Source organism: Episyrphus balteatus, chromosome 3 (assembly GCF_945859705.1).
Source record: "Episyrphus balteatus chromosome 3, idEpiBalt1.1, whole genome shotgun sequence".
NCBI classification, from domain to species: Eukaryota; Metazoa; Arthropoda; class Insecta; order Diptera; family Syrphidae; genus Episyrphus; species Episyrphus balteatus.
The window spans coordinates 85,494,321-85,517,249 of record NC_079136.1 but is presented as its reverse complement, the minus strand read 5'-3'; the positions used below and the strand labels follow the sequence as shown (position 1 = coordinate 85,517,249).

At 28.3% G+C, this 22,929-nt stretch overlaps 1 protein-coding gene across 2 annotated transcripts in view; it reads right to left on the bottom strand.

Moving 5' to 3' along the window:
- The window catches only part of LOC129916818 (neuroligin-3), a 198,763-nt gene that overhangs the window by 104,315 nt on the left and 71,519 nt on the right, over positions 1-22,929 (bottom strand). For both annotated transcript variants that reach the window (XM_055996974.1, XM_055996973.1), the window contains 2 exons: positions 10,798-11,342; positions 5,372-5,589 (listed from right to left, as the gene is read on the bottom strand). In XM_055996974.1, coding sequence (XP_055852949.1) covers positions 5,372-5,589; positions 10,798-11,054 — 475 coding nt within the window. In that variant the 5' untranslated portion in view covers positions 11,055-11,342. The remainder of the gene's footprint in view (positions 1-5,371; positions 5,590-10,797; positions 11,343-22,929) is intronic.

Genomic DNA, 22,929 nt, shown 5'->3' with positions numbered 1-22,929 from the left:
TTTGATTTAACATTATTTAGTAATGAATCTGATCCACCTAAAAATAATTTAAAAAACCAATTTTCCAGATTGGAATGAAGAAAATTATTTTTTGTTGTTTTTTTTTTTTCACCTATCGCTTATTCTTATAACCTTTTTATCGATGTTGAACGCCTATGTAGGTATCAATTTGTATCGAAATATTTTCAATTGTTCTATTTTACAAAATATTTCATAGGTTTTTTTTTGTTTAAATTGTGTCTATTAATTACATATGAGTTCTGAGAAAAAGATACCATAATTTAAAACATTTTATTAAAAAAAAAAAACTTGAAAACTTGGGTTGATTAAAAAAGAAAATTTACTGTAATTTCAAACATATTCAGACTAATATAATAGGTACTATGGTAATCAACTCGATTTGTAAGTGTGGCTGTATATAAATATGTATATGATAATGAATATGTAAATATTCAGACATTTTTCTCTTCTTTTTTTTTATTTTTGCATTTTCCCAGAAAAGCCAAGAGATGTTTCAAGCTGAATGTTACTAATTAATTTATGTAGGCGTGTGATACAAAAATGTTTGAAATAAAGTAAGCGACTGGAAATTGTAAATATTTGAAGGTTAAAAAAAATCTGACAGCGAAAAGGTGACAAAAAACTAGATTATCACTATTTCAAAACTAAATGTGACATTTTTCGCAAAATATCAAAAACATTCTATGTAACTATAATAATTATTTTTCTCTTTGTACAATGTACATTTTGCATATATATGTATGTTTGTATGTTAATGTGTATACCAAATTTAAGATGAATGAATAACTCATATTTCACAACAATAACCCTGAGACAAAGACGTGCAGGCTAAAAGTTCGTGCTTTTGATTAAGTTTTATGCCTTATAGCCCCATTTTCATCATAGTTATTCCCTAGTGATGTGTTTTTTTTTTTTTTTTTTCTGGCCCTGATGTTTGATGATATCTCGTTGACCTTAATTAAATAATAAATGATTTTTTGGTAAAGGATTTTTATACAAAGCTATATTATCAAAGACTTTATAACGTAAAGGTTTAGGTCACCATATGAATTTTAGCATTTTATTACTTGATAATTTTATAATGAAACCTTCTGTGTGTGGAGGTGAAAGTATACTGATTAAGTTTAATTTATACAAAATTTTAACGAAAATCATTATTTATAAGTCTTTTATGCACTATAGTCAACTACAGAAGGAAACACCAATAGATTTATGTTTTTTTTTTTGTTATCCAGTCATTGTATTTAATTTATTTTAAAAGTGTCTATTAAAGAGACGGCCAATTGTACAAACAATATTTCATAGCACGTCAATTGACTTTTGTATTTTGTTTTCACAATCAATGTCCGTCAAGTCAACAACAATTTTCGTTGGAAAAACCAATCTTTATTCAAAATTATATCCCGTTTAGCTTGATATGTGGTAGTTTTTCATATATGTCCATCATCAACATGTTTGTATAAAATATACAAAGCGTAGGCGCACTACTGTTTAAAAAAAAAAAAAAACTTGATGTTTTCTGTTTTTTAAAATCAAAAAATTGTGCAATGAATTGAAAGGTAATTGTTATTCGCTCGTGCTATTGACTATATAAACAAACTGTGTTCATAATAATATTGACGGATAATCACATTCGCATCGCTGTCAATCAAATAGGTAATTCCTGTTAATGAATCATCTGATAGTAAATACGAGTGTGGAATTACAAAGGACATGGAAGTATATCATTTGTTGATTATGTTCTGTGATTCTCTGGTAAACAAACTGTGATTTTTCATTAAATTTTCGCAAAATTTTTTATGTTTTTCACTACCTACATAAAACTATAGGGTTAAATTTTTGGAATTATCTTCAAAATGAAATCATTTTGTTCCAAGAAAAAATTCCAAAATTAGTACTCGATAAAAATTTAAAAGTGAGTATTTACAAAAAAAAAAAATAAATAAAAAAAGCAGACAATAAAGCAGACAAGCTATATTTGACTCCTTAAAATAAAATCGTTAAAAACGTTTTCACATCAGGTTGCATTTTCAATCGCTCGACCTGACTTTTATCTTTTTTGATAATTGCTTTATATTGGAGTACATTAAGCTTAAAAATGGCAATATTAGGGAACCCTGCCGAACAGTTCCGATTTTGATGATTAAATGTCGGTAAATTGTATTAGGGTCAAAAATTACTACTGTTCCCGTTCTGGTTTTAAGATTTTTATTAAGATTTTTGAAACATTTCGTTTCAATTTCATAAATAAAACGATATTGATTGTTTATGTTATTAAAAAAAAAAAAAAACATATTGTAGTGAGAGACATTTTTTAAAACAAACGTTTAAGCGGCAAAAGTAATTTTCTCCCCAACTCACGTCAAGCATAAGAAAAAAAAATTGAACAGAACGACAACCCTACAATAATTAGAGTCAGTATCTATTTATCAATTATTCAATTTTTATAAAAAAATCATTTTTTTTTTCATTGTAACAATTTTTAAATTCAAAAGCTGTAACAAAATTTACCTTAGCTTTTTTTTCCAAAAAGTCCAAAAGTGAAAATTTTCGAACTTTCTTAACTTCAAAAATGATGAACAGATTTTGGTTTTGTCCTACCTTTCGCAAACAAACAACAGTAGTAGTTTTTTTCTTTATTTTTTAAGAAGTGGCTGTTTGAGTTTTACCTTCATAAATTACCTATATTTTGCAATTTTCATGTTAATTTTCTTTTTTTCAACTTCAATTTTTGTACTTGTCATTATCTAGTGCTCAGAAAAAAAAAATTAAAAAAAAACCAAGAAAAAAAGATACAACCTGGAATTAAAAAAAAGTTCAATTCAGTTTTACATAAGAAAGACTTTTAAAAGTTTCTTGAGCATTTACGTTCTAAAGCTTAATTAATTTGGGAATGACAATTATTTAGGTTTAAGAAAAATTTTTCCCTAAGCTGACCAAAACCTATAAAATTGAGTTTAACCCTATACCAACCTACCAAAGCCAAAAAAAACCTACAAAGTTTGCTAGAATTCTCAACTATTTAATTAAAGGTCTAGTTTGTCAGATTTTTCAGAAAATCGAATATTTCAATACAAAAATTCTGTTTTTATCAAAAAAAAAAAAATACAATGAAATTAAAGTAGGCACTTAAAAAAAAACTTAAACTGTTATACATTATTTTGAAAAACAAATTTTTCGAAAACAAGCCAATTATTTTTTTTTTTAATTTTTGTCTTTTTTTGATTAATATTTCCTTTTTAATAGGATAACATTACTTAAGTTTTATTGAAGTGAAAAAAGTATTTTTTAAAAAGACGGCCCCAACTATTTTAATTATTTTTCCAAAATTTCCTTTTTATACAAGAAATTTAATTAATTGTATTTGCAGATCAAAACATTTAAAAAAAGATGTTTTTGTAATTTCAAAGGTAAATTTTATTATATTTTTAAGTTTTGTTAAATTTCTCATAAAATTAAATTAAAAATACTCTTTAATAAATTTTTACATAAGAAGATTTTGTAATAAACTTTTCCAATAAAAGCAGGTACAAACGTGCGAATCAGTCGTGCATTTTTATTTTTACTTGCGATATATAGGTACTATAGGGCAAGTTTAGGATTCGTAAAAAAAATCGAACTCGAGATAACAATTTTACGTGACATTACGATGATGGAGAATACCAAAAAAGTGGGTCCGGCAATTCTGTCTGTCTGTCTGTCTGTAAGAACCTCTAGATACAGCCTAAACTACTGAAGCGATTTTCTTCAAACTTGGTAGTTAACAGTTTTGGGTGATTCCCTAGAGGAGAAATTGAAGTTTTTTTTTTAGGACCAAAACTAACGGTACCTGTCATATAACGAAAACAGAAAAGTTGATTTATTTCAAAAACGGCTCTAACGATTTTGATTAAAATTTTTCTGCTTACTGTTACAGATAAGAACCTCCTTTGATAATAAAAAAAATATTTTTTGTACCGTTATTAATGGTACCTGCCATAGAACGGTTTTTTGGATTTATGAATTTCTTAAAAACGACAAAACAGATTTCGACCAAATTTTTAATACAGAAACGTTTAAACAGTCATTATTTAAAAAAAATTTTAATTTTTCAAAAAACACATTTTTGGATTTTTAAAAAAATATTTCAAACATTTTTTTTTGAAAAATCAATTTTTTGGAAACGAGTTGGTGAAAAATTTTGAAATTTTGTTTTTATGTGTAAATTAATTATTTATTCAAAATTGCATAGGTACCTATCAACTTTTTTTTTGAAAAATGTTAGAAAATTTTTATATATTAAAAATTATTTTTTTTAAAAAACGGCTCTAACGATTTTTGAAAATTTTTTTCTAAAAATTCCTTTTTATACTAGAAATAAAATGGCATACTTAGTTTTTTTGTAAAAGATCATTAAAAACGGCATTTAATTATTTATAAAAACAGTTTTTATTTTTTTTGCACCACGAACGAAATTCCGTGAAAATATCAAATTTTAAATTTTCCCTTATTTTGTTCAATGAAAAACTTTTACATTAGAGTAACTTTTACCATAACAGCAAGTACGTGCGAACCCAGTCGTGCAATTTTTTTTTTTTTTGTATTTCATTTTAACGTGATTGGTGTAGTTGAACGCAACTGCTTTACAGGAATTGAATAAACGCTGGCAGAAGTGTAATCTCAACAATATGTTTATATATTCTTTCACTTATATTTAAAATTTTCCTCAATTTAATGGTAAATTGGAATGGTAAAACCATTCTGTTCCTCAATTTGTTCATCGTTTTTCTTGTGAAAAATATTTTAGTGAAATACCCAGGAATCTAGCTTTTAGGAATTCATTTCTGGTCGTACTGTACTTATATTTTTTTTTTTTTTTGCCTTCCACTACAAGAACATCCAATACTCCTCTTACCATTTCTATTTGCATTATTCCATTTTTCAAAAAGCACTTAAAATAGTTAACTTATCTTGAGTATCTCTGGACACGAACTTTCATTTTAAAATGCGGTTTGTGAATTCATCGATTGAATTCTCTACAAACTAATTGCAGTTATTGACCTCAATTTATAAAATTTCTTACTCTTCCAACATGGCAGTGATTGAATTTGAATTCGATTTTGAACTTTTTAAATGCCACTTGCCACCCTTTAAACATTCCCAAAATTCCCAATAAGAAATTATATTGATTGATGTGTGTACCTATTGGTGTTATTTTTTAAATTATTTCAATCATCTAAAAATCAATTATACTGAATTTTACTGATTTTATAGAAAATCAAAGAAAAAAAAAATCAAATCAATTGCATTTGGTCTGCCTTTGACAGTTACAAAAATAATAAATTAGAAATAATTGAAAACTTGAACTTACCATTTATCGGTGAGAATATATTTAGGTATAGGCAGTCTTCTGATTGATTTTGCAAAAATGGCAAAAGTCTCTTCAAGTATTCTAGGCGTCCCTTTGGCATCTTCTCTAGGGCTGCTGTTTCGTTTTGAATATTTGGCAGGCGCTGCGGGCATACGGGACTATATTTGTCTGATATTCGAATACCATCCCATGGTGCTGGTGCTCTTGTTGGACTAAATCTAAAAGTACAAATCAAAGTTGAAATGTCGATGTTTGGTATAATTTGATATTAACTAAAAATGTTTTCAAGGTAAATAAACGATGAGGTTTCTTTTCTCTTTTTGTGGATAAATAAACTTGTACATTTTCACAGTTAATTAAGTAAAGTTGTGTAGGAGATTCTTGGAATTAGAATTGAGAGTTTAAGAAATATTGAGGAATAAAATATTCTGTGTGTATGATACATATATGTATATGTTTTTGAAATTATGTAGAACATAGAACTTTACGGGCTTGAAATTCTTTTTTATTTCGATTTTTGGAAACGATGTAATGTTCCTAAAAACTTCAATAGTTTGATTTGATAAAAAAAGAGTGATGGAGGATAATTTACTCTCGTATCGTCTTTAAATGGGAAACCGACGAAGTTATGAATACCAGAGTTATGCGCGACAAAGTTATGCGCGTCAAAGTTATGAAAAGGCGAAGTTTTAAAAAACTAGAGCTATGAACACCAAAGCTAAGAAACGTAGTTTTTGGGTTGGCAACCATTTAAAGTTAGAGCGTGTAGGCCGAGTGAAGATAAGAAAAAAAATTTATGGGACGGTGGTGTGTATTCCCCCCCCCCCCTTTTGCCGGGAAGGGGAATTTTCTAAAAAATGGACTTAATTTGGAAAAAAAATGATTAAAAATCAACGGTTGCACCAAAAATAACGTGCTGTGCCTTTTTGTAAAGCCAAAAACAATGTCTTTTAATATGTTCTTAAATAAAGCTGTTTAATGGGCTAGTTTTTGAAAAATTAGTTTTAAAATCAAAATTTTAAAAAAGAACAATAAAAACTTTCGAACAAATTTTTTTTCAAAATTGTATGTAATTAAGAACTAATGGATCCAAGAATGTCTTGTAGTTTTCGATAAATTAAAAAAAAAAACTACTTTTTTTTAAGCCATAGGTACCTATACTTTTTTTAAATTAATTTTTCAAAAACTAGTCCATTAAACAGCTTTATTTAAAAACAATATAAAAGAACAAGTCTTTGGATTTACAAAAAAGTACATAGGTACATTATTGTTGGTGTAACCGTAAGAGAATTTACTAATTTCCTATCAAAAAGACGCAAGTAAATTTTCTGTACGGTAAGTTTCTGTCGAAATATTGAGACAGCGGAAGCTCATATATGAGGCAAATTGAGATTTATACTGCGAATCTATTGATTTCAAATTTATACTGATATCAAAGTTTTACGAGATTGCCTATTAGACGTCCCTTACTTTGGCGGACACTTTGTGGCGGAATCAAACAAAATTAATCTCATAAAATGTAGCTAATTAAATGCTAATTTGTTGCGCAAACCAAAGTTTTTGAATTATTGAATTGTCCGCTAAAATAAGTCTGAAGTTAGCGGAAAAAATCTGAAATGATTAAAATTAATGAGGTAAGTTGACCTCCAAATTTGTAGCTTTTTAAATGCTTTTAAATTCCATAAACTTTGTTTTTGTAGCCTCAATAGTTTTTTTGATATTCAAAATTCCGCTAAAATAAGATTGAAGTCAGCGGACAAAAGTAGGAAAATCAATATTTTTGTGATGCCCAAAATTGTAGCTAATTAAATGCTAATTTGTTGCGCAAAAATTAATTTTGTAGCTCAATGCTCAACCCATGGAGACATTTTTAAAAAATCACTTTTTTATGTTTTTTCTTTTGCCATTAATTGTAGCTTTTGAATACATTATTTTTTTATATAAGTCACAATTTTTTAGCTCAAACCGTTTTAAAAATAATCAAGATTTTGTTTTAAAAAGATAGCTCAATAGTAACCTTTAAAAATCCAAAAAATGCGAAATTCAATTTTTTTTTGTACAAATTTGAAGTAACCTATACTAAGACGAAATCCAAAAACCTCGATTTTGTAACTCGATTAGTTTTTTTTTTTATTCAATATTCCGCTAAAATAAGAATCAGTTTCATATGTAAAGGTCAAAGTTGTCAAAAAAGTTGAATTTTTAAATTTTTTCTTTTCTATACCTAAATTGAAGCGCAAAAATTTGTTGCGCAAAAATCATTTTTGTAGCTCAACTCAGTCATTTTCTATTTCAATTTGAAGTTAAAAAAGTGCACTTCTGGTTCGCTGCACCAATGCACGAAACTTTAAAACAAATTTTTTAAGTTTTTTTTTGTCATTAATTGTAGCTTTTAAATACCTTATTTTACTGTCTCTTCGAAAAAAACACCCTTTCACTCAACATAATTTTGTAGACACTGTTAATTCTTAGTTCTTACAAATAAAAATAATTTTTTTTAACAAAGTATACAAAATTAACAAAATGTATATCAGCTGTTATGACACCTTTCTCACACACAACTCAACTCATCAAAAAAACACCCTTTCACCAAAAAATAGTTTTAAAAACTTTATGAATCTCTTTTCCCTGCTTTATCTTTAACCTTTATCCCCAATTTTGTCAGTGTAGCATGTTTTTCACATGGGTTTCGGTTATGTTTTACCTGTTGAAGTAAAAAAACATGCACCCTTGTTTTTAATCGGCAATAACTTTTCTTAAAGCAATCGTATTGACTTTATTTTTATGTCATTAGATTCAGCATCAAAAAATACCTTAGAAACATGTGTTATGTGTTGATATTCGACATAAAAATTTTTTCAGTACATTTTTGACCTTCACACCCTCCCTTTTGTTAGTGAAAAAATACCCTTTCACCAAACTTTTTGCCAAGTTTCATGAGTGTAACAATTTTTTTTATTTGTTGATTTTATGTAGGGGAAGTGGGGGCAAGACCGCCTATGGGGACAATACCGTTTTTGTACTATGTTGTATGAAACAAATTAAAATTGATAACACTTGTAATATAAAATAAGTGGCTTCTGGTATGTTCAGAAATTTTTATTTTTATTATAATACTGAGAGTTCCTGCAAAAATCATTAAACTTAATGAATCATGACTTTATTTTAATTAAATGATGTCTTTTATTGGTTTTTAAGTCAGTTAAACACTAATGGGGCGGTCTTGCCCCCACTTCCCCTAATATTTTACCTACGCTACATGAATACTTGTTGTCTTTATCGCTCGAAGAAGTTGATTTTATTACATATGTATTTTGGAATATATAGAACTTAAAGAGTTTGAGATTAAATTTTGTATGCGTTGACCAAATAAATCCTTTAAGTGTAAAGCATTATATAGACTCAGCTTTAATTAGAATTTGAAATGCCTAGTTTTTCTAAGAACCGTTCATTTTATTCTTATTAAAAATCTGACCATATTTTTATGATTTCCTCCAATAAATTACTGATAATGCCATGACCATTCTATTCTATAAATCCTGGTACGGAGAAAACTCTTTTTCATTAATATCCAATTTTCCAAGTAATTTATTTAATTTAGTGTTCATGTAAATATAAATTGTGGTCACGTATAATTTTTGGCATTATAATTAAAAATCTTTTCAATCCTCTATCTTTTGGTTTAAAATTAGGTTTTTTTTTTTGGAACATTTCCTGAACAAAAAGTCACCAAAAACAATTATCGTTTTGAGTTGGTTTCACCCAGGGTCATCGGGTGGTAAGAGTAATTTATTTTTAAACAAAAGTAAACAAGGCCATAGTTCTTTACAATATTCTAGAGGATGCCTGGTTATCTCATTTAAAATGTCCCTCTACCTACTTATTTATATTTCAGTGATTAATTTCATTATTTCTCAGAGTTTGTATAACTTTTTGTTTACAAAACAAAACAAAAAATTAAACTTAAAAAAAAAAATGTCCTGCTTCAAACTATACTATCCCACGATATAACACGATAAAAAAAAATCAGGACGACAGCGCATACAACAACATTACTCGTATTGTTGTGATATAGAAAAAATTTATGTAGGTAGGTATATTAAAATTTTTAGTGTCCTTCTACATTATAATTGTGTTGGTGCTACTTATTAATTCAATAAAACTGCCCTCAAGCAACTCTCCTCTCCAACCCATCATCAGATCCTGTTTTCATAATATAAACGGCAAGTTTGCGCAAGTTGTGTAATTTTTTTTCTTTCATTTTTTAATTCATTTTTTTTTTGCCTTTCGGTTATTCCAAGGATACAATACAATGTCCTTGTCCAATATTTAATTTCCTCCATAATTGAGAGATAGGGAACAAAAGGAGATGGAGACTAGATGGACATCTTTTATGAATTTGTTTTCTTTATATAGGGTAAATTAGGGCATTATGGCATACCTAAGCACAAACTCAAATAACTTTACTACGGACTACAATTTTTACTTCAATCATTTTTTTTAATTAAATTTCATAAAAACGTAACATAAATAAATTATTTAAGAATAAAAATTCAAGCTTTTTAACAAAAAATAAATTAAATTAAAAATAGTCCAAAAAAAACCATATTGCCCTATGTACGGGCAATATGGCGAACCCCATTTACTTCGGAACCCTTTACTTTTTTTACGTATATTCAGCATTTCTGAAATAAAATTGTAAATAAGTTTCATAAAATTAACGTTAAATTGAGGTTATTTTCAAATTTAAAAAAATGCAGAGTTACTTTTGAAATTAGTTTTACATAAGGGCATTATGGCGCAGTCAGGTATAATATAGCGCCATAATGCCCTTATTACATCTGCGCCATATTGCAAGATATACACATATTCACAAAACTCCAAAAACTAAACACAATTCTTACTTCAGTTAAAATATAAGAAGTGATATAACCAAACCAAAACTGTACTCTGCGTTTCACTCTTTACAACAAACACGTGCACTGTATACTTACCGAGATACACACAAACAAAAACAAAGCGATATTATATTGGAACCCAGAACCGGTATATTTTTTTTGTTTTCTTTTTTGTTTGGCACAAAAATAAAAGCACTGACCTGCGATCGTCACAAGGCTAGTGTTCGACGAAGGCCAAAGTTTCTGCATTGGTTTTATTTAAATGCGAGTATTGAAAGTATGGTAGTTGAGAGGTGCGCCATAATGCCCGGTGCGCCATAATGCCCGAAGTTACCCTATTTGAATTTTTTTATTTAAATTGAATTCAGTCATTTGAATCTTATTGTGCTCAGTTCATATCCCCATGAGCAAAACCTACTACGTAAATGAAGGAAGCCTTTGGGACGACCGACAGTTCCCATAGAAGTGTCCTTTTTTTTTTTTTTTTTTTGATTACTTATACAATCGTTTGCTTTGTGATTTACTTACCTATTTTGTTTTGTTGGCGGTGTAGCGTACGGAACTCCCAGGAATACCTCAACAGAGCGTAAGAAACGAAAATTATCTAATGGCAGGATAAGGCCGTGCAATCGACCGTATCGGGTCTGCACTATCCTATGTCCCAAACGGGCATTTTTGTAAATATCTAAAGTTGAGCATGTGACTGATTTTGTAGCGAAGACCATTGCCAGGATGCATAGTGTTGCTGTGTATGTATCGCGGTATGGTGTCATATTTAGAACCATTGGAATCTTTTTAAAAAAAGATTTTCCGTTTGGTTCTTTGAATTTTGTTGTTGTTGTTGTTGTTTTTTGTTTTAATTTTTTTTTTTTTGAAGAGATGGTTCTTTTGACTATCTTCTTCTATTTACTGCCATTTTGTCGGATTGAATCAAGTTTTCACTCTTGTAGGATTAATACCATCTATATTGTATTTTCTTTAGAAATCTGTTCGATATTTTTGGTGTGTGTTAGATGATAAGTTGGCATTTTGTTGGACGCTTAGAGTGATGAAGTATGAATATCAGCACGGGTCTGAAATTAAAAAAAAAAATTAAATTGAATATAATTTTTGGAAATAGATATAACTTTGTTTTTATTTTTTTTTTTTTGAAAAATAAAACGAAAACATTTTATTTTAAATCAAATTTTTTTTTGTTAGTCAGTCACAAAAATATCAGTCATAAGACACAAACGTAACTAAACTAAGATATAGAAATAATAAAACTAAGAAAAAAATTGTTCAAAACTATATTGTCTGAACAACATATCGCATATCGCTGGCTGAGAATTATAGTCCAGTGCATTTATAGTTTGACCCAGCAGTTTGTACCACCCCCAACTTTTTTTGCTCATTCGATAAAGCATTGGCTGATTTTTCGCACTCGCGAAATTCACCTTTCGACCGCCATCTTGGATTTAAATTTTTGTTAAATATCTCGATTTCTGTTTATCCTAAATAAAAGTTGTGTATTCAAAAAACAGAACACTTTTTCGATATCGATATTAAAAAAGTAACAAGCCAAAAAAGTAAAAAATAACGAAAAAAATGACAATTTTAAAATAAATTTATCAAAATAATGAAAAAACCTTTCTAGAAAAGATTATTCACCTTAAAATTTTCTACAACTCTGCCAAACAACTTTTTTTTTATCGCTATAAATACAAAAGTTATTAATCCTTTTTTGTTAAAAAAATGCTCTTTTTTGTTTGTGTTTTTTATCTTTACTTTTTTCTTAAGTTTTTTTTTTACCAAATCTTGAATTTTAAAAATGATTAGTGAGTATTTTATAGCTTTGTGTAACAAAAGAAAATTCAGGAACTGCAATTTTTTTATTTTTAAGTCTCTTCATTGTGTAAAAAGGGGTATTTTTTAACAAAAAAGTATTAATAACTTTATTAATTATAGCGATACAAAAAAAACTTGTATAGCAGAGTTGTAGAGAATTTGAAGGTAAATAATCTTATCTCGGAACGTGTTTTCATAATTTTGATAAAAAGTGCTCAAAACTTTAAAATTGTCACTTTTTTCTGGTTTTTTTACTTTGTTGGCTTGTAACTTTTTTAATATTTAGAATATCGAAAAAGTGTTCTTAACATAAAAGACGCGAAATTTAATCGCCTACGTTTCTTGTATACACAACTTTTATGTAGGATAAATAGAAATCGAGATGTTCAACAAAAACTAAAATCCAAGATGGAGGGCCGAAAGGTGTATTTCGCCAGTGCGAAAAATCATCGTAATGATATTCAGCCAATGCTCTATCGAATGAACAAAACAAATTTGGGGGTGGTACAAACTGCTGGGTCGCCCATATATATACATATGAACATCATAAATGCACTTGACTATTATAGGGTTGTATGTCTGCAGAGGTTTCCATAAAACAAACAGCCCTATAATTCTCAGCCAGCGATATTTCTGCGATCAGAGAACTTACAAAAATCTTATTATTATTTAAAAATTGTCACTTCATGCCGTTGTCTTGTAAATGTATTAATGTCGTTTTCGATTGGCAGACCGGAAGCGTCCGGAATCATGCAGAATCATTCAGAAGCCTTCTGAAAGCGTCTTATTCGCACAAAACTGACAGACAGGACGATCAGAATTAATCAGAATTCACTCACATGTCAAAAAAAATAAACACTCAATCATTGTTTTTTTTTTTGTTTTTCATTAGTTACAAAATAAAAATGGATATTTTAACGGATACATTACCATTTTCTTCGAATATGTATTAAAAAATTTGTCATGACTTTCGTTTGTAAAAAGAAATGAAATCAACAAAAGGATTTTTAACATTTTTTGATTGATCGACATTTTAGAAGAGAGAAACGCGTTTAACAATTATTGTCTTTTGGGATTTCGACAGCATCTTGAAAAAAAAAAGATCGGAGAAATTTTCAAAACAAACCAAATAAAATTGAATTTAATTATATGTGTTGCGCAAAAATTATTAAAATTGGTATTAATTTTATCATATCATTCCGATAGTTGTTGCATATTTATAATACTTTGGTACTTCGGAGAACGTTACAGAAAACGTTTCACAGTATCAGATAAATTCAAGGAAGACTCTTCTTGGAAATTTATGCAAGTAGCTGTTACTAGTTACTGTTTCAATAATAATACCTTCAAAGCAAACGTATCCTTTCTTCGAAAATGTGGATATTTAATTGATTGATTTCGTTGGAAGAACTTCATATTGTTGTCGAACGAAAACTGTCAATACCAATCAAATTTATATAAATATGTCGCAGACTAAAAATAAATTGAATTCCATTTAATGTAACCTTAAGTTAAATGATAAATTCGATGATATTGTATACCTACTTTTCTTTTTGTTTTTTTGAACAACTTAATTTCAATTCCCTCTAATTTCTATTTTGAATACAAGTAGCTACACATAATGTATTAAATAAAGCAACTATACTGTCACAATAACACAATAAAAGGCATCACTAAAACAGAAATTATTTATCTTAACCATAGACTCTCATTAGGCAAAGTGTTAAGTGGGACAAATCAAAGTATAAGGATTTGTCTTTATTTTGTGCACACATGAATGAGTCACCAAATCTACCCCCTTAAAATCTAATTACATTATTCAGTAGGCTCATCAGAGAAACAGTTACAAATAATGCTTATGCACACATTTTGTCTGTCCATTGAGCAAATGGAAATGTGATACGTGAGGTAAGAACTTTAACCAATAAACCTTATAAAAGGATTAAATATCTTACTTGGGAGAAATGGTATACGAAATACCTACTCACATATATAAACAGAGTTGGTTTGTGTGGTGTTCGTGTGTGGAAAGTGGAAATACGAAATCTTCTTAGGGAGTTCGATTACAGGTTAGTGGTCTTTTATTTTTGTTTGCTATTCAGTTGTTGAATTAAAAGAAAAACAAAAATATTTCAATTTGTTGACCTGTATTTAGTGCCTATTTTATGGGAGAGAAAAAGCTATGTATTTGAGAAAATTTGAAAAGTTGAGGGTTAAATTATATATTTAATACAATTTCATGGATTTATTTTAAAAGCGGAAGACTTAGAGAAAAAAAGGAAAACACCTGCACCGTTTTTCATCCTTAATTATAATTAGGTATGTACCAATTTTCTTAAATTAGTAATGATATTCCTGGTAGGTACTAAACTTAAAATTAATTTTTTTTTGTGCATTTTGAGAAAAATGATGGGCTTAAAAATCAACAAGTCTCATGTTATAACCTACTACAAGAGGTGCCTATAAATAGGAAACAATTAGAAGTTTGTATAATTTCTTTAACACTGTTCTATTCTATCAATCATTGAAAATTGCGTTAGATTCATTAAGATTGCTTAATAAGTTCAATTAAATAAGGTTGTTTTGTGAGTTGATTTAAACAAAGTCATGTTTACTTTAAAATAAAAAAAATATTTTTCATTTATTATATCCGATAGCATTGTAAAATTTGTGCTGTCATGTTCATTAACGTTCTTTGCTTTAAAAATTGTGGAATTTTGAAACGCATACGAACTCAAAGGCATCAAAAGAAATTATAAAAAAAAAAAAAATTCCAAAGTTTGTAAGTTCCTACCTTTATAGTAACTCAATCAACTTAATTTAAAACAAAATGTTCTACTTAAAAACTCGGGAAATTTCTAAAAGTAAGTAGATATTCTACTCTAATTATAAAGGTTATAAAATAATATATTTTTAAGGAAAGTTAATCCAAAAACAAGCAGAAAACATCTTTGATTAAATGATAATTTTAAATCATTATGCCATGTTAATTTTTTTTTATAATCCTCATAGTCCTTAACATGTTTGCAAAACTTTAAGTTTTTTTTAACCTTAACTAAGCGATATCACTGGTCAACAAAACTGAACTTTTTGACGTGATAACATCTTATAAATCGATGAACCATGGCAGCCACCACAAAAAAGTGACGCCATTTTCTTTTTTCTCGCGTTCCACTCTCGCACTTTTGCAGTGCGGCAAAACATTTCAATTAAAAATTAAAAATAAACTATTAGAGATACAAAAATCTTTTATAGCTTATTTGAAAGATAATAACATAAAGCTTAATCCAAATGAATGATTCCGTCATTAAATAGGGTAAACAGGGGTAAAACGGAAAGATGAAATTTAAGCTAAAATCTAAACGCAAAATCGTAGAGAATTGATTTTTTATATAGGTAGATAGATGAAACTAATTTAAGAATAACTGCATTTAAGAAAAAATTCCAAAAAATTTTGAAACTAAGCTATAACGTTTTGTTTGAATGTTGTACACGTGTTGGGGCTATGACAAAATGATGATTTTGAATAAAGAAAATTTTTTTTGACAATTGTAAAGATGTCAGGTGAAAGATGAGAAAAAAAAAAAATTAGGGGTCTGATACGGATTTTTTTCCAACACTCTGCGTTTCGAATATGAATTTTTGAAAAACACCTTGTTTTTTAGGGGTATTTTTAGGTAATTTTTGATTTTTAGCTTTTTTTTTTGGAGAGTTAAAAAAATCTTGGCCTTATGCATTTATGTGCAAAAACTTGGAAACGTTTAGTGAGTTTTGATTGAATAACGGAAGAAACAAGTTTTTAAAAAACACGTTTTTTGACCGTTTTTAACCGATTTTAACCGATTTTCATCGTTTTTTATTTGTATCTTTTTTTCTTTAATAGATACAGGAATAAAGTATGTAGAGTAATGATAGACCATGACTACGACTATATGTGTGCGAAGTTTCAATCATTTTCGTAAACACAATTTTGAGATAACGGTAAAATAAAATTTTAGAATTCAACAGGTTATAACTTTTGACAAAGAGCAGATAGAAATTTTATTAAACTTTTATGAGCATCCTGATACAATTACCTTTCATTTGGTATATCACACATAACGGTAGACAACTACACAATGTTAAATCAAGAAACTTGCGAAAAACCTCAAAACACCAGTGGAGATCTGTTGATCATGAACAGCCACCAGTGTGCGAAGTACCGTAATCTCAGTCTGGAAATTCGACATGGTTGACTTTAAAAAATTCTAACTTCTCTTGTAGGCATCTATGAAATGAGATTGATACGTCATTTGAAAGGTGAAATAATAAGCTTTCACATGGTAAATTTGTTTATAGATTGTCAAACAAAAAAATTGATTCCAAAACGTGAGAACATAAAAATAAATGTTTTTTTTGCTGTTTTTAATGAAATTTGATCGAGTTCAAAAAATTCTAGCTCTTTTTGTAGATGTCTCATAGACCTGATCGATATATATACAGGGTGTCCCAAAAGTAATGGATCAAACGAAATATGCTGATAGGCCAACTTGAGGGCTCTCAGAATTTGGTAACTTGTTCATCCCAAATCTTAACGGTTTTCGATTTAATGCAGTTTTTGTGAAATTTCGAAAAATCCCGACCTTGCATCAGTATTTTGCTTCCTCCGCTCATAATTGATTTTTGTTTTTTACAATTCTTCCACTTAAACATTGCCTAATAATAGGAAATAATTAATTAATCAAAATATTTTTAATTTCATACGCCATTTTGCTGCAAATTAATTAACAGTTCCATGTTTTATGAAAACTCAATTTCTTACTTTTATTTCAGAGCAGCATCCCGAAAAAAATTTGTATGGTGTGATACTGGTTTATTATTTTAAAAACTTGCCGTGTTATTGCAGTTTTCAAAAATGTATAAAAATTTCAAAAGTTGAAATTAGAACGAAAGATATTGCAATTTAAATGCTACAAAACAGGGCTTTTCAGAGAAAAATAACAAACAAAAATCGAGACTTTTATTCAAAAAGAAATAAACAAACAACAGTCGAGAAAATGTGTTTATTTTTCTTTGTTATTTTTCTTCGTTAGAAAATCGAAAAAGTCACTTTTTACCAGTTTTCGAGGTTGTTTCTTAGCGTGTGGTTTTTTGTTTTAATTAAATTTTTAACGGTTTCTAAAAAAGCTAAATTTTATCTTTCGTATTATTAAATCTTTTTAATATTTCTTTTCGTCTTCGAGAAATTATGTAATGTTCATTTGCTTTTCATAGCAAATCTCGAAAATTTCTTTACCAATTGCTTTCAAATTTGGAAAAAACGTTCCATTTACAATACCTACGTTTTAATATCGGCGAATTTGGTGAATCGCGATGAGATACAGAAAAGCGTGGTTACGTGTGGCCATATCAGAAAGTTATACTAAAAATAAACTTGTCAAAACAATATAACTTTTTTTCATGTTAAAACAATATAAAAACTTACAGGAATGTAAATGAAACGTTGTGTCAAAATTTGAAAGCAATTGGTAAAGAACTATGCTATGATAAGCAAATGAACATTACATAATACCAAACACGATGATTTTAATAGTTATCAATAGAGTTTAAAAAGACCTTTCTTTTGATGTCTCACTTGATCGATTTGGAGGAAGTTTTTGAAAATGTATTTTTTCCAGGCAAGGGCTTAACCTTGATTTTTTCTCGAAAATCCGAAAAAAAATAAATTTGCAAATTTTTAACATAAATAGATAGGCCTAATCATTGTGATCTCGTGTCTGTAAACCAAAGCTTGTTTCAAGACTTTGATCCAAAAATATTCACTTCAGACAAAAAAAATTATTTTTTTTTTTATTTCAAAATAATTCAGCAACCAGACCTCGAAAAAACTTTTGGTTTGCAGTTATGATTAGAGTTCAAAAAGACCTATCTTTTGATGTCTCACTTGATCGATTTGGAGGAAATTTTTGAAAATGTATTTTTTCCAGGCAAATGGTTAACCTTGATTTTTTCTCGAAAATCCGAAAAAAAATAAATTTGCAAGTTTTTTAAATAAATCGATAGACCTATTCATCGTGAACTCGTGTCTGTAAACCAAAGCTTGTTTCGAGACTTTGATCCAAAAATATCCGCTTCAGAAAAAAAATATTTTTTTTATTAAAAAATAAATCAGCAACCAGACCTCGAAGAAACTTTTGGCAACCAGACCTTGAAGAAACTTTTCCAGGCAAGGGGTTAACCTTGATTTTTTCTCGAAAATACGAAAAAAATAAATTTGCAAGTTTTTTACATAAATAGATAGGCGTAATCATTGTGATCTCGTGTCTGTAAACCAAAGCTTGTTTCGAGACTTTGATCTAAAAATATTCGCTTCAGACAACAAAAATTATTTGTTTTATTTCAAAATAATCCAGCAACCAGACCTCGAAGAAACTTTTGGTTTGCAGTTATGATTAGAGTTCAAAAAGACCTATCTTTTGATGTCTCACTTGATCGATTTGGAGGAAATTTTTGAAAATGTATTTTTTCCAGGCAAGGGGTTAACCTTGATTTTTTCTCGAAAATCCGAAAAAAATAAATTTGCAAGTTTTTTAAATAAATCGATAGACTTATTCATCGTGAATTCGTGTCTGTAAACCAAAGCTTGTTTCGAGACTTTGATCCAAAAATATTCGCTTCAGACAAAAAAAATTATTTGTTTTATTTCAAAATAATCCAGCAACCAGACCTCGAAGAAACTTTTGGTTTGCAGTTATGATTAGAGTTCAAAAAGACCTATCTTTTGATGTCTCACTTGATCGATTTGGAGGAAATTTTTGAAAATGTATTTTTTCCAGGCAAGGGGTTAACCTTGATTTTTTCTCGAAAATCCGAAAAAAATAAATTTGCAAGTTTTTTAAATAAATCGATAGACTTATTCATCGTGAATTCGTGTCTGTAAACCAAAGCTTGTTTCGAGACTTTGATCCAAAAATATTCGCTTCAGACAAAAAAAATTATTTGTTTTATTTCAAAATAATCCAGCAACCAGACCTCGAAGAAACTTTTGGTTTGCAGTTATGATTAGAGTTCAAAAAGACCTATCTTTTGATGTCTCACTTGATCGATTTGGAGGAAATTTTTGAAAATGTATTTTTTCCAGGCAAGGGGTTAACCTTGATTTTTTCTCGAAAATCCGAAAAAAAAATAAATTTGCAAGTTTTTTAAATAAATAGATAGGATTATTCATCGTGAACTCGTGTCTGTAAACCAAAGCTTGTTTCGAGACTTTGATCCAAAAATATTCGCTTCAGACAAAAAAAATTATTTTTTTTATTTCAAAATAATTCAGCAACCAGACCTCGAAGAAACTTTTGGTTTGCAGTTATGAATAGAGTTCAAAAAGACCTTTCTTTTGATGTCTCACTTGATCGATTTGGAGGAATTTTTTTAAAATGTATTTTTTCCAGGCAAGGTGTTAAAGGGCAAGGGAATTGTTAAAACACCAACTTTGTTTTATGATACAAATTTCATGCTCAAATGTTCGCCATAATTTGTCGGCTAGAAAAACGTTCCTCGAAATGGTGGTGATCTCTTCAAAATGGCTAAAGGGGTCTAGAAATTGTATCAATCTGAATGATATATTATTATATAAAGATAGTGGGTCTTAAATAAATCAAATATAACTTTATTTCTTGGGGTAGAGACCGATTTTTACAAAAAAAAATGCTCATATGCACGTCCGAAACACTTAGGGCATAAGTAATTTTTTCCTTGGTTTTTTTTTGTAACTTTTTTGATAAAAGTGTATATTACAGCCATACTTCGATATGATAATTAGTAAAAAAGTAGTAAAAAAACCTAAAAATGCAAAATTATGAGTGTAAGACTACATCATTTATTCAGATTCTAAGAGCGTTCCCGGAAATGACGTTCCTGGAAATGACGTTTTGACCATAATTTATTTATATTTTTTATGTCACAAAGTTAAACGAAATATTTTTGAGATTATATTGTAGTGACCTCGATTTTTGATCAGAATATCACTAAAAAAAAATAAAATTTCAATCTAACTATACCCCAAAACAAGCGTTCCCGGAATGACGGTTAATTAATGTACGCTACTTAAAAATGAAACTAAAACTAGCTTCTTACATACATTTTATATATTTATCCATAAAAATAAGCGTGGAATGATAAATCTATATAAAATTAACTTTAAAAACTTTTGTACGTTAGATGATTAAAATATTGATAAATTAAGAAATGTTGGTTTTATGCGTCAGTTTTTTTGGGACAACTTTTATGAATGTATCCAAAATAAAAAAACTTAATTTTTTTGTAATAAATTTACAAAAAGTATTGTGTATAATGTTAGACTGATTCAAAAAAAATTTTTTTTTCTTTTGTTCAAAGCATTGTTGAAAATATTGTTGGAAATGACGAAAAAAAAATACTGTAAAAGTTTCAGCCCTTAACGTTAACATTTAGTACCGCCGCATCGCAAATTTCTTTTTCACATACGATTTGTATGGGAAAGATTGTGTATTTGTGTTTAGAATTTTTTATCTTTTTAATGGTTCATCAAAAAGGCTAAATTTAATCATTTTCTTGTATAAAATTGAACGCTCTACAAAATTGCATTTATAAAACTTAAACAAAACGGACGCGAAAAATTAATTAAAATAATTTTTAGTTGAAAAAATGAATAATTCGAATTTATTGAAGAAATCTAATATGATAGTATTAGGGGTTTGAGAGTTATATAAAAGAATCTGTAAAACCAAAACACAACATAGAATACAAATATTCGAAAATGTTGCTAAATTTTTTGAAAAACCTAATAATTTCGTCAAAAAATCGGAAAAAAATGAGAAAAAATTACATTTTATATTTTAAAGTTGAATAACTTCGAAACGCGGGGGTAAATCAAAAAAATTAACAAAAGCTTTTTTGTAGAGCGGACAATTTTATAACAGAAAATGGTTTTGTCAAGCCTTTTGGATGAACCATTAAGAAGATAAAAAATTCTAAACACAAATACACACTCTTTCCCATACAAATCGTATGTGAAATAGAAATTTGCGATGCGGCGGTACTAAATGTTAACGTTAAGGGCTGAAACTTTTACAGTATTTTTTTTTCGTCATTTCCAACAATATTTTCAACAATGCTTTGAACAAAAGAAAAAAAAAATTTTTTTGAATCAGTCTAGTATAATGTAGTATTTAGAAAAGAGATACTTAAAAATAATTGACTTTAATGTGTTTTTAAGTCATTTGAATATCAGTTTTTGAGTTATGGACATGTCCGGGAACGCTGTTTTTGGGTATATAAGATGCAATAAAAAAGAAATTTAAACTTTTCTAACCGAAAGAAATATGTATATTCGTAGATGCTATTTTAATTGGTAACTGAGAAAAAAACTTTAAATATTTGTTATTTTGATTTAAAAAAATGCCTGGGCATCAAATTTCCAACCTCCTTGGTTTTGATCCATATGTACTTTCCTTCTTATTACTTTGCTTCTGAAGCGACAATTTGTATATATTTCATCTATTGATTTTTAATAATTTTAATCCAAGATTTTAGAAATTTGCTTTTTTTTTTTTTGGAATGTACATTGTAGACGTCATTTAAAAGTAGAACAAAATCAATAAATAGTATACCACTGTCCTTATTACCTTCATACTAAATTTGAGGAATAACGCTTCAAACAGAATAGGCTTCTGTTGTTTTTGTTCATAAAGTTTGTTCTTTGAAAATTAATATAACTTTATTTGGAATCTTCAGAGACTTGAGGGACACAGAATCAATAAATATGATATCTTATAAATGATACTTTAAATGTTATTTAACACCATTTGAGTTTTTTTTTTTCTTTTGTCCTAACATCAATCGTTTTCTCATTATTGTTATTGAATTGATTACCAAGTTTCAAAATTCTCAACAGTTAAGAAGCAGTCTGAAAACTTTTGTTTTCAACAGTTTCTAAGATACAATAGTCGACTACCACCTGAATTTTTTTTTTATTGGAAAAAGGGTAAATACTGAGCTCGAATTACAAAGGTTTTATAAATTCCGGTTTTTTTTTTTAACAAAATAAACATTTTTTCTACGAAAATCAATTTTTTATTTAAAATCAAAAATAAACTTAATTTAAAACACCCTTCAAGAATTAAAAAAAAAAAAATAATCTATTTTTCAAAATATTCCTAAATAAGTCTTACAAAACCGTTAATGTCAACCGAATTACAATTCAACAAAATTTATTCAAATTTCACCTAACTAAAATTCCAACAATGCACACACACCACAAAAAAAAAAAAAACAATTATTCAGTAATAAACATAAATTTTTAGTACATCTTTCTGCTTCATAGAGCACCTTGACAGTTCTAACAGCTCCATAAAACCCAACCAAAAACATTTACTCATATTATTACCAAAGTCTTATTTACTTTTTTGCCATTTCTTTCGTATTATTAAATTCACAATGAATCAAATCTTTCTCTGACATTAAATACAAAAGAAAAACAAAACATTAAATAAAAACGACATACTGAAACAATTTTGAGCCATCTTGCTTGCTGATGTCCACTATAAATAAAATAATGTTTCCCCCATGACGACATTACAATTCTGACGCGATTAAATACAGAAGACGAAAAAAAAGTACGTATACACCATAGTGAACCAACACATTACAAAAGGAGAGAAATTCCAATAAATTTATTTATTAACGCTTCAAGCTCAAGATATACCTACTCTGACATACAACAATACATACATATACAATACATAATACATATACATAATACATATGAACACAACATACCTACTCGTATAATATGTATATATGTATTTGGAAGTCGGG